The sequence below is a fragment of the Cyphellophora europaea genome, assembly GCF_000365145.1.
Source record: "Cyphellophora europaea CBS 101466 unplaced genomic scaffold supercont1.12, whole genome shotgun sequence".
In the NCBI taxonomy this organism is placed as follows: Eukaryota; Fungi; Ascomycota; class Eurotiomycetes; order Chaetothyriales; family Cyphellophoraceae; genus Cyphellophora; species Cyphellophora europaea.
This window is the reverse complement of record NW_008481800.1, coordinates 215857-230216: the sequence shown is the minus strand read 5'-3', so window position 1 is coordinate 230216 and position 14360 is coordinate 215857. Positions and strand designations below refer to the sequence as shown.

At 55.4% G+C, this 14360-nt stretch overlaps 7 protein-coding genes across 7 annotated transcripts; 2 read left to right on the top strand and 5 right to left on the bottom strand.

Moving 5' to 3' along the window:
• Positions 1 to 732: 732 nt before the first annotated feature.
• Positions 733 to 2406, bottom strand: HMPREF1541_10231 (uncharacterized protein; the record flags this gene model as incomplete). The annotated part of the gene is made up of 1 exon (XM_008714902.1): positions 733 to 2406. The coding sequence occupies one exon, from the start codon at positions 2404 to 2406 to the stop codon at positions 733 to 735; it is 1674 nt and encodes a 557-aa protein (XP_008713124.1).
• A 397-nt stretch (positions 2407 to 2803) lies between these two features.
• Positions 2804 to 3259, bottom strand: HMPREF1541_10230 (uncharacterized protein; the record flags this gene model as incomplete). Its single annotated transcript, XM_008714901.1, has 1 exon — positions 2804 to 3259. The coding sequence occupies one exon, from the start codon at positions 3257 to 3259 to the stop codon at positions 2804 to 2806; it is 456 nt and encodes a 151-aa protein (XP_008713123.1).
• Positions 3260 to 3814: 555 nt separating this feature from the next.
• Positions 3815 to 4582, bottom strand: HMPREF1541_10229 (uncharacterized protein; the record flags this gene model as incomplete). Its single annotated transcript, XM_008714900.1, has 1 exon — positions 3815 to 4582. One exon carries the CDS (start codon positions 4580 to 4582, stop codon positions 3815 to 3817), a length of 768 nt encoding a protein of 255 aa, XP_008713122.1.
• A 495-nt stretch (positions 4583 to 5077) lies between these two features.
• On the bottom strand, positions 5078 to 6230 carry HMPREF1541_10228 (uncharacterized protein; the record flags this gene model as incomplete). Its single annotated transcript, XM_008714899.1, has 2 exons — positions 5078 to 5451; positions 5561 to 6230. The coding sequence occupies 2 exons, from the start codon at positions 6228 to 6230 to the stop codon at positions 5078 to 5080; spliced, it is 1044 nt and encodes a 347-aa protein (XP_008713121.1).
• A 918-nt stretch (positions 6231 to 7148) lies between these two features.
• HMPREF1541_10227 (uncharacterized protein) lies at positions 7149 to 8993 on the top strand (the record flags this gene model as incomplete). The annotated part of the gene is made up of 2 exons (XM_008714898.1): positions 7149 to 7246; positions 7298 to 8993. The coding sequence occupies 2 exons, from the start codon at positions 7149 to 7151 to the stop codon at positions 8991 to 8993; spliced, it is 1794 nt and encodes a 597-aa protein (XP_008713120.1).
• Positions 8994 to 9322: 329 nt separating this feature from the next.
• Positions 9323 to 10783, bottom strand: HMPREF1541_10226 (uncharacterized protein; the record flags this gene model as incomplete). Its single annotated transcript, XM_008714897.1, has 1 exon — positions 9323 to 10783. One exon carries the CDS (start codon positions 10781 to 10783, stop codon positions 9323 to 9325), a length of 1461 nt encoding a protein of 486 aa, XP_008713119.1.
• A 743-nt stretch (positions 10784 to 11526) lies between these two features.
• Positions 11527 to 13563, top strand: HMPREF1541_10225 (succinate dehydrogenase, flavoprotein subunit; the record flags this gene model as incomplete). The annotated part of the gene is made up of 2 exons (XM_008714896.1): positions 11527 to 12629; positions 12675 to 13563. The coding sequence occupies 2 exons, from the start codon at positions 11527 to 11529 to the stop codon at positions 13561 to 13563; spliced, it is 1992 nt and encodes a 663-aa protein (XP_008713118.1).
• Between the last annotated feature and the right edge of the window lie 797 nt (positions 13564 to 14360).

Genomic DNA, 14360 nt, shown 5'->3' with positions numbered 1-14360 from the left:
CCGCTGCCGGTCGCGTCGAGTCCGCAGAGGCGACCACCACATGTTACGGCTCTGAGGCACTGCGAGTGCAAAATTGCTGCTGCTGCTGCTGCTGCTGCTGCTGCCCGGTAGCTCAACTCCTCCTGATGGATTGCAATGTGGCTGGCTGTACCCCCGCTAACTAAAGCACCCTTGGCAATGCAGCAGACCATGCGGGGTGTATGCAGACGTCAAAAAGATCGAACCGAAAGCAGAAGGTGAGGGGCACGATCTTTCTGCTTTGAGAACTACGAAGATGCCTCATTTCAGAAATCGATTGGGGTGACTATGCCGTTTCCTCGCAGGGGATCTGCGGTTTTGCAGCTGCAAGCACGGCAAAAAGCTGTTGAAGGTGGTGAAATCCCAGCATGAACAGCGGGGAGTGACCGGGGCAAAATACGAGGTTATAACCCCGCAAAATTTGGTTGGTTTGCCTGTCTACGGCGTCGGGAGTCGGTGGTCAGAGGTTTGTATCCTTATGCACTGTGACGATTGGAGAAAGTCACTCTTGACTTTGGGCTTGATTCGGTACGCAAGCCACTGTTCTTTCGCTTAGGGGAAGTCTGGTTGGAAGCAGACCTCCGGGTTGTCGGCTGTTACGGCAAAAGTTTACAGATCTTGTCAACTCGCCAGAAGGACGTGGTAAATTCCCAGTCTGGGTTGATGGCCTGGGTGAGTCTGAGAATGTCCTATCTCTGAGAGCCAGTCCAACACTCACGGTCGCCGGAAGTTTACAGGAATGATCATCTCGCATAAAGACACGACCTCGAGAGTGGAAAGATGCACAAAAGTATTGGCCGGATTCTCCGAGAAGAGGTCGTTCCAGTCGATGCCACAAGCATTGATTTCTCGTTGTAGAGCAGATTTAACCCTCGTCGGCATCTCAAGCTCGGTCCATGGTCCTTGATCGTCGGGCTGAGTAGTCATGTGCGGCCATATAAAATGCGCGATCTCGATTTTGTGGCTGTTGTGAAGGCTTTTGCGCGCAACGACAGCTGGTGACAGAGCAAGCCAGCACAAAACCACAACATTGTCAGTCTCGTGCAGCTCATTCGTGTCTCGAACTGGAACGAACTGCTTGATAGAGCCATTCAGTAGCTTTACCTGCCACGAGGCTTGGCTTTGTGACTGTTGTAGGTCTCCTCTCGAGGCTCCTGGTCTGTTCCGATCAACTGTATTGGTGCACACCTCGATATTCCGGATGCTGTCCTCTGCATAGAGCACAATGAAACGCTTGAAAGAGAACCTGAACCCTCTTGCTTGCAACCATTCGGCTTTACTGGTGGACAGCTCTTGTTCGAACTTCGAGTATGTACTGGACGTTACAGTCAGAGCTTGTAGTAATGCAGCTGCGGCGGTGATATCCAAGCCTACGCGGTACTGGGGATTGTTCGTTGCTTCTTCTTCTTGTAGATAGTGCAGTGCGTGAGCCGCAACATTGTCGCAACTGGACGAGTAGTCGACCTGGAACCGTGGAGGAGGGTCGAGGAGACCAACAAGACCAAAGACGTAATCTCGGGGATCGGTACAATGATGGCTGTGGAACGATTTGATGAGTTCACGAAAAGACTCTCTGGAACCATCATAATACTGAGTCCGCGACCTACTATGTATCATGGGATGGTGGTCCAGTATGTGCGTTCCAGAGTAGACGATCATAGGATCTTTTTGTCTGGTCATCCAGGAATGGTATCCTGGTTTGGAGTTGTCGCGAGCGGTCATGTAGATTGTAGAGATGTAGTCCTTTCCTAGTAGGGCTTCGCCGAAGATAAGGCATAGATCTTGGGCCAGTGCAACCTCCTGGATAATCCAGAGTCTTTCCCAATACGGATTGTATACGATGCTCATAATTTGATTCTCCAGGGACCTAGACCTAGGGTCTGATCGGCCTAGGAAGTTGAGCCAGGCATCAAAATCATGTGGAGGGAGTTTTTCGATTCTATCGTCTGAAGAGTCAGATGCTGAAGGGGGAAGATATGTCTGCAGACTTGTTGACCCAAGCCAGATCAGAACCCGGGATGCACGTGTGAAGATTCGGCCCATTTTTGCAACCTGCTGGCTCTTCTCGTAATCATCATGCTGATTGATGCAAATACTGTCGATCCAGAGTCTCGATTTTGTCAGGTCATGGTCACGTATGTGTTTTAAACAGCGCCATATGTTGTCGCGTAGTCTCAACGTTTTGCCATTTATGTTGATATTGCGCTCCGGCGATTGAAACCCCCAAGTGTATGATACAGCCTCGTATTGACCTTGTACTTCGGTGATCGATACGGTCCCTAACTCGAGGCACAGTCTCTTCCTACTCTGTTTCGGGAGGATGCTGATCAAACGTATTTGATCCGCGGAGTCGTCTAGCTGGTGGTATCGGTAATCTTGGTGTTTCATCCTTGGGCAAGGTACTCGAGCCAAGGCGGATATTTAAGGCTTTGAAATTGGCCGCTTACTCAACCAGATAGTCCAGTAAAATGTGGCGGAAGTGGAGGAGAGGATCAACACTTCACCACAGTCATGCAATTTGCAGATGCGTCAGAAAGTCATCATATATCTTGACTCGAACTAGGTCGGCAAGATCGATGGAGGAGTCAGGCGTCGCATGTAAGGCAAGTCTTGGTTCACGTGATACATGCAGGCAGCAACTCCAGGATACGATATGTTCATGCATCAGAAGCGACAATCACGTGATTGATACTCCTACTATAAGGCCTCCTTCAGCCAGCGAAAAGCTTCTGAGCCGGGTTCACGACCCCTGCAATGCAATATTGGCACTCCATAGACCCCGGCGTCATCTCCTAACAACGCCAGTAAAGGCTTCGTCGCCGTATGTGGCCATCGTAGGTCCTTGGCCGTTAGACTTGGGCGCCACTTGTTCCATTGGATGAACGGATGGCGATGACCTGGTCTGGTTGCTGGCAGAGCTTTTGGGGCCATTGGTGTTACCCTTTCTGCTACCGCTGCTTTTCCTGGTGCTGCCGCTGCCGCTGCTGCGAGAGCCAGCGCTGTCACGAGTCGGAGTGCTAGTACGGCCGTCGGTGCCGGTGGTGCTGCTTTTGCGCGCGCTGGCATTACTGCTGGAGTTGGTGCTGTTGCGGGTGTTGGAGCCGCTGGTCTTCGAATCGCCCCTGACATGGTGCGAATGGCCGTCATTCGAGTATTTGAGGCGTTGGCCAGGAGGAGGCCGCTCCCGTATAGGCGGTAAGAAGAACAACGCACGTGTGGCTCGGGAGACAAAGTCGCCCATGGTTCTCGGCGGGTTCTTGTATCCGTTCGTTATGAGTAAGGATATTGAGGTGCAGTACCTGTGGCGATATTGTGGTGCGGTACAGAAATGGGTTTCTGTGTAATGGTCGAGCTGTGAGGTTGCAGGAGTTGAATTGCCGCTGAGAAAGCGATGTGAAACGGCAGCCACTGTATTCCAACAGTTGAAGCCACACGGCATTAACATGATGACGACGACAGCGGTAATAGCATCAAGTCGCGTGACTGTAAGCAGTGAGTAATTGAGAGGCGGTGTGGCTTGGGTTTAGGAGGACAGAAAGCGGGGAGCCGAGCTGTTACCCAATACGAGGGCAGCAGCCCCAACCAGACGGGTCAGGACCTAAATGAGAGTTTCAGGTACGGGCACAAGTCCCTCGATTGGCAGGGATGCGTGGCCGACGACATGAAATCTTCTGGTGCCACGTGGATGGTCTAACAGGGTAGCGGTTGAATCGAGAAGTGTAGACAAAGCTTTCCCTGAAGTCGGTTACAGTGGAAGTGGTCGCCTTAGTGAGGCAACTTCTAATCAGAAACATGGCTACCGGCTTGTAGCGGCGCGGACGGGACGCTCCACATCTCCTCTGGGTTCCATGGAGGCAATATTCACCCGCCAGCCATCATCATCATCAGGTGGATCGACGTCCGAGCCATAGCTGTGACTTGCTGGGGAACTGCCGTAGGAGTACTGAGCATCATAGCCGCCGTATAGTGATGCACCGCTGTCTTCGGATGCATATGCCTTTGGTTGTGGCAGACCCGATTCAGCCGACCGAGTGCGTGTTGCTCGGTCACTTTTGAACGTCCATCCTTGCTCAGCGTCGGATGCGAAGAACTTTTCTTCTTCGGGACTTCTCTGCTCAGGAGATGAGGACTTGGCAGAGTCTTTCGGCAGTCGAGGGTCGTCGTAGAGTCGGCGACTCTTCTTATCGAGAGCCTCTTCAACTTTGAGATCCATTTCGTGTTGTTCATCATCTTCCGCGAGCGAGCCTGGCTCGCTGAGTCTGTCAATCAAGAAGCGCAACCGCTTGTCGTAGCCCACCTGGTCGATCTTGCCTTGAGCGAGGCTTGCATCGTGTATATGAACACGCGTCAGAAGCTCCTCATTGCTAGACAATCGTAGCAAAGCCTGACACTTAGCTTCATAGCGTGATTGAGTGATCTTTCCACGATGTCGCTGTGCATCGACCAGCTTGAATCGGAGTATAAGCTCTTTGTCGGTGATATGACCCCCACGGGAGAATACGGGCGAGATGGGTGAGGTCGGGATCTCCGACTCTGGACTTCTCGACAAGTCAGTGTCATCCATGGACGCTGTTTGAAGAGTTTCGTTGGTAGCTGATGTGCTGACAGTGGACTGACTGATGGAGAGCACAGAGTCGGAGGAAGCCCGGCTGATCGCGTGACATGGTCTACCTTGGTCTCGACCCCGGATTAGAGCCTTGGCATGGTGCCCCCATGAGGGGAAGGTTGAGGGCAGGCAATCAGGCCGCACTTCTTGTCGGCGCCGTTGAAGTTGGGCACAGTAGATTTCTATTATCTGCGTAGTATGCTGCACTGTGCTGGCAGAGAGAGGTCAGCCGCTTTGCTATCCCCTATGTGCCTGGCACCTCGAACTGAATATAATTGCGAATGGCTTCTGCAAGCTTCATACCATAAGCGCTGCTGCTGACCGACTCCAGTTTCGAACTCGTTGCGGCCTCCGAATGTGTTAGAACCAAGCTCAAAGACAACTGCGGCTGGAGCACTGAGATGCACTCCGTCAGCTGAGTTGTCCGGCATACACTATCGCGCCGACATCCCCTCAAGCCAACCCGCCGGCTTCCCCCACCGCGATGCCTTCCTTGCTCGTCCCGCCGTGCTCCGAAGAAGTCCCACTTGGGAAGTCCTTGCTCTTTGCTGTGCCTTCCGCTGGGGCTCTCCTTTGATGATTGTGATATTTCTCCTCTCGCTGGTAGCGCTTCAGCCGCCAGTGAAACTCGCCCGTGTTCCAGCGGGCACCCAGCGTCAAGCCTGGGTGTGCAATCGTCAGTACACAGACACAGATGACCATCATGACGCTCTCGAAGACGATGAATAGCGGTTCGTCGTTCGCAACCTTTCCCTTGAATCCCTCACTGAGTTCAGCGACGCGGAAGGAGCAGCGTATTAGGATCGTGACGGTGGCGATGGCGATGGCTGGTTGTGAGTCATGTGTATTAGCATGCAGATCGGCTCACCTTAGAGGGGGCTGGAAAGGGAAGGCAAAAGGGGCGTAAGGGCAAGGCAGACAGATGTTCATTCATACCCCAGATGAAACCACGGAAGCCTTTTCCTCGTCTGAACCCCTCGGAATTGACCTTGACGCGCTCTGGATGCCTGCGAGTGTTCCACATGATTTGTAGACACAGCAATGAGAAGGCGGTTGTCGCGGCAACTTGCGAGCTCAAGCCAGCAATCATTATGTTCACGCCCATGTCGCGGGTCGCGCTGGACATGGCTGTCGAGGCTATGGCACCGCCGGCGGCTTGGAGCACCAGTGAGATAAAGTCACATGAAATGAAAATGAGCGTGATGCTGCGGCCTTTGAGAAAGCTGAGTGTCTCCCCGCAGATCGCGAGGATGCGCGAAAGCGAGAGGTATACGGCGGCGCTGAATAGAGCTGGAGCGATAGTCAAGCAACAGAGATACATGATGAACCACGTGTCGATGAAGACATCGTAGTGCAGTCCGATGCGTCCGCCGTAGCCAATAACTTCCAGAATCGTGCCGATCAGCATAGCTATCGAAAAGCCCCAAGTGCGGTGGCGGAAGGCCAGGACGCCCTGAGTGACGAGGCCAAGGGCGAAGAGGACCACAAACACAGCGTTGGCCGCGACACTAGGAAGGTAATTCAAATAGCCCCAATCTTCCAAGCATTCGGGATGTTCTGCGCAGTTAGGGGGAGGCTGTAGTGGAACGGAGCTGCTGTCCGTCATGGTATCTGGTGATAGCTTGGACGACGCACAATAGACGAAGAGGAGGGTGGCTTTCGAATGTTGTGAGACAAGATGCGGCAGCCAAGGGATGAAGCCAGATCAGAGAACAGGTGGAATGGACGGTTATGACTCTTAACAGAAGCCAGCACGCACGAATGGTGGCTCGGGTCGTCGTGTTATTTATACGGACGCTCATGTCTTCCTTCAGGCATCAGATATCCGCAGCCGCGACTGGTGGAAAATGGCTTCGATACGTCGAGCCGTACTGATACGCGAGGAAAGGACAGCCGCGCCATTCCTAGTCCAGAGCTGGGCGGGAACCCGAACTGAAGACAAGAGAGGTTAGTGGGATCAGATTTGAAGCTTCACCTCCCTCGTATGAGTGTTGCGCGGCCCACACACACATGGTCCTGTATGCTTCCAGGATTGCGCTCGATCATAGCCCGAGAAAGGGACTGGAGTGAGGGAATAACGACTTCCGTGCTGCAACCAGTAATACAGATCCTCTCGGTACGGCTAGATGAATCAACACGTGCGACTGAGGGAGAGCGGGCTCGGGAAAGCCGCCGGCGTCACACATACGAGACGAATGCAGACGTTGGTGTGATGGGTCGATTCAAAGATAGATTGGTCTAGGCAGCAAAGAACAGGGTATCGAACACGTGGGTAACGCCAAGCTGAACACCGAGTCTAAGAAAGCTTGTGTGGATGGGGAGCTTGGCAAGGCAGCCACCAGCCTCAACCGCATTAACAATCTCTCCAAGCGATGTGTCAGATACAAGACGGTATGCCAGAGAAACATCTCTACACGACCGTTGGTCAGTTCACCTTGTCTATAGAGTCGGCCGCCCGCCACCCGTAAACCCTTGACTAGGGGATGCGTCGGTCTTTGCGGCACATCTTCGTGGATTCAGCACCATGACTCAGGTTGCGAGGCACGATATCGGAAATACCGCACTCAAACGAGTTCGGATCCTCGATCAGAAGCAGTCGAAGTACGGCTGTAGGACCTGCAGGTCAGTAAACCAGTATCCTGAGCACAGTCTGGCAAATTGACCCAATCTCAGACAGCGCAAAGTCAAATGCGACGAGAGCCTTCCAGCATGCCAAAGATGCTTGAGGTCTGGACGATCCTGTGCTGGCTACGCTCGGGTACCGCGAATCAAGGTTCTTGTCCCCCAACAGCACTCGTCCATTATCGAGCCAATCGGCAGTACTCCCAGCCAGCAACCCGAACAGCAGACGATGGCCCGGTTGACTCTGGCTTTCTTCGCGCTTGATCCCCATCAGCTCCACAATAAGGCAGGTGCGGAGTTCTCTTCCGTGCTGCTCCCACAACTCGCGGCTACTAGGAGCTATGTCAACGCTGCCGCTGGAGTCCTTGGAGCCGCTTATGACAAGTGTGTTCTGCGCCGGAACGATCACGAGCAGAACCAGCTCGTTACCAAGCTATACCTAAATGCGCTTAGACAGGTACAGGAAGAGCTTCAACGCCCAGAGCCCGATACTCTGCCGTTACTGGTGTCTGCTATGCTGCTAGCTGCCGCCGAGAGCATCCAGCATAGGCCAATCGACGCACTGAGTCACATCCTGGGTGCATTCACGATGATCAATCTCGGGGGCGGCACGTCCCCCGAGCCAACCTATCCCACATCGATAGGCCCGCTGCCTCCTAACGGCTTGGTCGAAAGTCCTGGCTCGGCTCACGACGTCGCGTTCAGTGTAGATTACCACATCTCCATGTTCGCGTGGGGCAGAAGTCCTCGGTTTGCGCCTTTGCCAGTAACCAACGAAATGCTGTACCCAGCCTCCGTAGAAGACCTCACTTCAGGACACCCTGCCCTCCAACAATGGTGCCAGCATTTCATTGCCAAGGCTTTAGAGCCCGAATGGGAGGAGCGAATTGACTTCCCTCCAACGCTGGTCACACAGCAGGACTACCTCGTCGCCTGGATCAAGCGCTGGCTACGCACTTACACTCTGCTGTTCGATGCTCCGCGCGCCCAAGCCTCACCTCGCCAAACATCCCACTTCAGGATCCTCAAAGCCCAAACCCTCACCACCTTCATCGCCGTCTCCAACGTCAAGCCCCCGACTCAAGTCAGCTACGACGCCTACGCCCCACAATTCGAAGAAATCATCCGCTGCGCCGAGCACGTCCTCAATCTACACTCCTCAACTCCCACCACCCCCTCCTCCACCGCATCATCGTCTTCCCCTCTAGTCCCCTACTCCCCCCTCCCTGGCATCATCCACCCCCTCCACTTCACGGCCCGGCGATACCGCGACCCCATCTCGCGCCGGCGCGCCATCCACCTGCTCCGCCACGCCGGCATCGAAGGCCCCTTTCAAGGCGAGTTCTCGGCACGCATCGCCGCGCGCCTGGTCGAGATCGAGGAGGGGCGCGCGCCCTTCAAGCCCGTGCTGTCGGCCGAAGAGGTGCTGCCGATGAGCGCCCTTGAGGACCGGAGGCGCGTGTATGGCTGTTGGATCTTGGATGGGCCTGCACATCAGAAGCAGGAGGACGAAGATGGGGTGGTGCGACGGGTCATGAAGCTGAGTCGGCGGAGGGGTGTGGCGCCTGTGTCTAGGTGGAAGGAGGGAGATGCATGGGCAGAGAGGGGAAAGGTGGCGAGGTGTGCACATGGCATGCCGTTGCAGGTGGGTCCGCTGAATAATCCGGATGGGAGAGGGAAGAAAGGGTACGGGGGTGGGAGCGAGATGTGGGAGGTCTGGGAGGAGGTGGTGGTGGTGCACGGGTAATGGCCTAGGGACACTGCGGGAAGTCGACGTCAATGATACAGTATAGATACGGTGGCCGAGGCGCTGGCTTTCGAAAAATCATGTACTTCACAACTAGACACTATTCGATATTTGATCAGTAGAATCTCCGACCGGAGACAATTCTCGTCTTCTTGAAGATGAGCGTTTTTTCGCGGGAACTTTTCCCCTCCACCTGTACCATATCTAGACAGAGGCAGGCTGAACCCCTGCTACACCCACACCGCCGCGTCCGACGGTCCAGACAGACATACATAGCTTTTCCGACAGCCTAGCGGGCGCGGAAACACCCGCCGGCCACAACACACGTATCAAGCCTTGACATGACCAATACCATCCGCCGACCCAGCCGGGCTCTGCAGGCGCTGCAACTTCTTCTTCCTCACGAGTCTCAACCCAGCCACCAACATGATCAACAACTCCACGCCCAGGATCACCGCCAGCGTGACCATGGCGCCAATGACGCCCGCCACCGCCTTACTGATGCCGCCACCACCACCACCGCCAGACTTGCTGGTGGCCGAAGCAGACGAGCCGCCGTCGCCGCTGCCATCGAGGCTCTCGCTCGAGCAGACGCCCGTGCTGTTGCCGCAGGCCTTGCACCAATCAGCCTGGGACTTGATGCTGAAGCTGGCCATGCTGGTGACGAAGTCGTTCCAGGGCAGGGGCGAGCGCGACTGGCCGAAGAGCGGGTACTCGACTGGCTGGGAGGTGTTGCTGGTGGTGCCGTTGTGGAAGAGGAAGCGGACGCTGATGTCGTCGGTGCTGGGGAAGGTGGTGCCGGAGACGGTGGCGTTGGTGACGAGCTCCCACGTCAGGGTGGAGGCGTAGTCTGGAATGCCCGTGAAGTCTGGGTTGGCGGCGGGGAGGTTGGCCAGGCCGAAGAAGGAGAGCATGCCGGCGTAGGCGCCGAACTGGATGTTGAGCTTGGATTTGCCGGCGCTGGTGATGGTGGTGTTGAGGGCGGTGACGACTTGGTCGGCGAGGATGGCGCCGGTGATGGCGCGGATGGGGTCGGTGGCGTTGTAGGCTAGGTTCCATTCGTGTGTGTTGGCGAGGTGGAAGAGTTGGTTGAAGACCGAGGGGGTGAGGGCGTCGAGGTTGGCGCTGGCGTTGTGGATCGAGGCAACGTTGAGGAGATCCCAGATCACGTAGCCATTTTTGAAGTTGGTCTGGGAAGGAGTGAAGGTGCGGTTGACCATGGGTTGGACGGAGTCGTAGAGGGGCTGGGAAGCACTGGACGTGGCGTTGAACTCAGGGGATTGGAAGTAGTTGTTGCTGCTGATCTGGGCATTGGCGCAGTTGGTGGAGCCTTGCAGCCAGGCCGAGTTCTCGCTGTTGGTGCCCGTTTGGACAGTCTGCAGCGGGATCAACTGGTAGCCATTGAGGGGAGATTGGACGGTGGTGCCATTGCGGAGGGTGTTGCTGCCAAGAGTGTTTCCGACGGGTGGATATAGACCTTGAAGGAAACCCAAGGCAGAGTTCTGTAGGACGGTGTCCGCTGGGGCAGAGGCGATAATCTGGGATTGCTTGACAAGGTCGCTGTTCATGCCATGGATGCGGGAGCTAGCATCGGAAGAGATGTAGCGGTTGCGGAAGTAGGTGCCGCTGGTGAAGACCTCCGAGTAGCCCAGGTCGGTCAGATTGGCGGGTGGGGTGGATTTGGCGGTACGATCACCATGTCTAGAGAAAATATAGACTCCTAGCACGGTCTCTTGAGCAGAGGTCAGTCCAGTCGCTGCCAGAGCAGCTAGTGCGTAGGAAAGATACATGGTCTACACAAGTCTGTTGGCGGTTGCGAAAGAGACTTGCTGACCTGAAAAGTCCGATGAGGGGCGGTAGAGACTATAAAGAGCAGACCCTGCCGCTTGATAGGAGCAGCAAGAGCTCAATGGACAGGTACTGAACTCCGCGGCACAGCTATCGCGCGTGCGTGGGCAACCAATGCGGCGTTGGCCGCCATGGCCAACAAGCCCCTCAAGCCTTCTGCAAGCTTTTCCAGCTGCAGCCAATCGCTGACGGGACGTTTCGACTGACTCAAGTGGATAGCGAATTGGAGGCAGAGGAAGCAGCGGGGCACGGTCAAGGACTCCATTGTTGGTCATGCTCCGGCATTCGGGGAAGCTTGAACTTCACTGCAATTGGCGCGTACTGGCATCTTCGCACGAAGGCCAAAGTAGGAGCCTCTAAGGTACAAGTACGAAGACTCTCGCGCGACAGGCTTGGCTGGCCTGACAGTCCAACAGCAACACCATCTGATAAGATATCCAGGGTCATTCATCAGTCTCTTCCCGGCCTGTCAGGCCGAACATCGGAGGCTCTAAGCCCCCAAACCGCGGCCATTCTCGAAATCTCGGGGAGCACCGTCTCGGAATGCCACCTGGTGCGGGGATCCCTTCTCGAATTCATGACACTTACATTTCCGAGATCTTCTCGATCTTGCCCTTCGTTTTGCTCCTTGATACTACTCTTTTTCCTAGTTGTCGATGCGGCCAGAAAATAGCTGACAGTCGCCATGAAGTGGCTTGTTCCACCGTGGATATCTGCAGGTGCTCGAGTCCTGACAGGGGTAGCTCCAGCTTCTCGAAGTGCCACGCCCTGGAGTTGGAGAGGCGTTCCCCAACCTGCGCATCAACGTCACACGCGGTTCGTGCATCAACGCCGACGAGCAACCACATCTTCTATCACCGCCCACAATTCCAAGTTCGATGTCATAGACCATCAGTATGACGCCGTCATCATTGGCGCAGGCGGTGCAGGCCTGCGCGCGGCGGTCGGACTCGCAGAAAGCGGCCTGAACACCGCTGTTGTCACCAAGCTCTTCCCCACCCGATCTCATACCGTTGCTGCTCAAGGAGGCATCAATGCCGCTCTTGCCAATATGACCGAGGATGACTGGAGGTGGCACATGTACGACACGGTCAAAGGCAGTGATTGGCTCGGAGATCAGGATGCAATACATTACATGTGCCGAGAGGCTCCTCGGGCAGTGCGTGAGCTGGAAGAGTACGGCATGCCATTCAGCAGAACAGAAGAGGGCCTCATCTACCAACGCCCGCTTGGAGGCCAGAGTCTGAAGTACGGCGAGGGCGGCCAGGCTTATAGGACCGCCTGTGTGGCAGACCGAACCGGCCACTCCATGCTGCATACCCTATATGGCCAGGCGGTGAAACATGACTGCCAATTCCTGATCGAGTGGTTTGCTCTTGATCTGATTATGGATGGGAAGAACTGCATAGGCTTGACGGCGATCGACATGGAGACAGGCACGCTGCATAGAATATTTGCGCGGAATACCATCTTAGCTACAGGTGGCTATGGTCGTGCATACTTCTCGGCCACATCAGCGCATACGTCAACAGGCGATGGTCTTGCTATGGCTGCCAGAGCTGGACTGCCCATGCAAGACATGGAATTCGTCCAGTTCCATCCTTCTGGCATTTACGGCGCAGGCGTCCTGATTTCAGAGGGTGCCCGCGGCGAAGGCGGATTCTTACTCAATGGCAAGGGCGAGCGATTCATGGAGCGCTACGCACCGACGGCGAAAGACTTGGCCAGTCGAGACGTGGTCAGCAGGAGTATGAACATGGAGATCAGGGAAGGCCGAGGCTGTGGATCGTAAGTGTGTACTTACCTGGCTGAAGCCGAGCTGACGCGATGCAGTGATCAAGACCACATCCATCTACAGCTCTCACACCTGCCCGAGGATGTACTGCGAGATCGACTTCCGGGTATCGGTGAGACTGCTAGCATCTTCTCTGGCGTCGACGTAACCAAGCAGCCGATACCCGTCATCCCAACCGTTCACTATTGCATGGGAGGTGTACCCACCAACTGGAAGGGTCAAGTCCTCGACATCGATCGGAAAACCGGATCTGAGACGCCCGTCGGTGGCCTCTACGCTGCGGGAGAAGTAGCATGCGTCTCCGTCCACGGCGCAAATCGCCTCGGAGCAAACTCACTCCTCGATATCGTAGTCTTCGGCCGTGCAGCTGCTGCCCACATTGCCGAGAATAACGAGAAAGACATGCCCATCTTCCGAACCGGCGGCCAAGTCACCAAAGACACTGGCCTAAACGGGTTCATCGACCTAGAACATTTCCGCAATTGCGAGGGCACCAAACTCACCGCCGACCTGCGCCTCGACATGCAAAAGGCCATGCAAACGGACGTTGCCGTCTTCCGCACCCATGAATCCCTCGCCACCGGCCTGCAACATCTGAGCAAGGTTGAAGAATCCTTCAACAACGATCTAGTCGTCAAAGACAAGTCTATGATCTGGAACTCCGATCTCATCGAGACGCTGGAGATGCGCAACCTGTTGACTTGCGCGGCACAAACGGCTAAGAGCGCACTGGAACGCAAGGAGAGCCGTGGTAGTCACGCGCGAGAAGACTTTGGCGAGCGGGATGACAAAAATTTCATGCGGCATTCGCTGAGTTGGCAGAGGGATATTGGACAGGAGGTGGGGATCGGGTATAGAGATGTACAGTTCCAGACGCTGGATGAGGCGGAGTGTAAGACCGTGCCGGCGAAGAAGCGGAGTTACTAGATAGGGATGTATATACACTGTATTGCAGGTCAGGAGCGGCTGAGTGCGTTTTAGAGGTATGTCAGGTACTGGAGATGCGAAGAGGTCACGGAAATGTCATGCCTGATCCGAAGCTCGAGCCGCCCATGAATTCACAGGGCGCGTCTGCCGCAATGATGAGTGCTTCACCCAAATGTGCTTTACATGCACCTCGCTAACCTGAATGGTTACGGCGAGGAGCCAGGTGACAGTGTTGGCTGCCCCTCAGTGCACTAGCCGGTGGGGAGTCATGAGATCCACCTCGGTAGCCAGCGCATGACGGGACGGCTCATCGAGCACAGCGCGCTGCATTCTGTTCGCCCACATGTGCATCGTGGGCTACGGAATGGGGTTTCGCATATCGTCCCCTCCCCGGCTCGCCTCGCCCCGCGTCCCGAAACTCTGCACTACCACCCGGACTCCATCCCTGTAGCGAGCCTCACAACACTCCAGCAACACATTGGTATCTGACAGGTGGAACTCCACCGGAGGAATGCTCTGCCATGTGCATGCTGTCACCGGATCTAGATTCATGTTTATAGTGCACTTTGGAAAGACATCGACTAATCTGGGTGTCTTAAGAATGTAGGCACGTGGCTACCGACAACTCTAAGCCAGCCAGCCATCAAGATCTTGCGGAGAGAGGCGGTTAGCTGGACCCTGTCAGAATGTGTTATACGATCAGGATTCATGGTACCCAGCCAGCCACGGGAACATCAAAGGGGCCAGGTCAGTATCGCAGAATGAGGCTGTTGTCTTGGTGAGCAGTTCACGGGGTG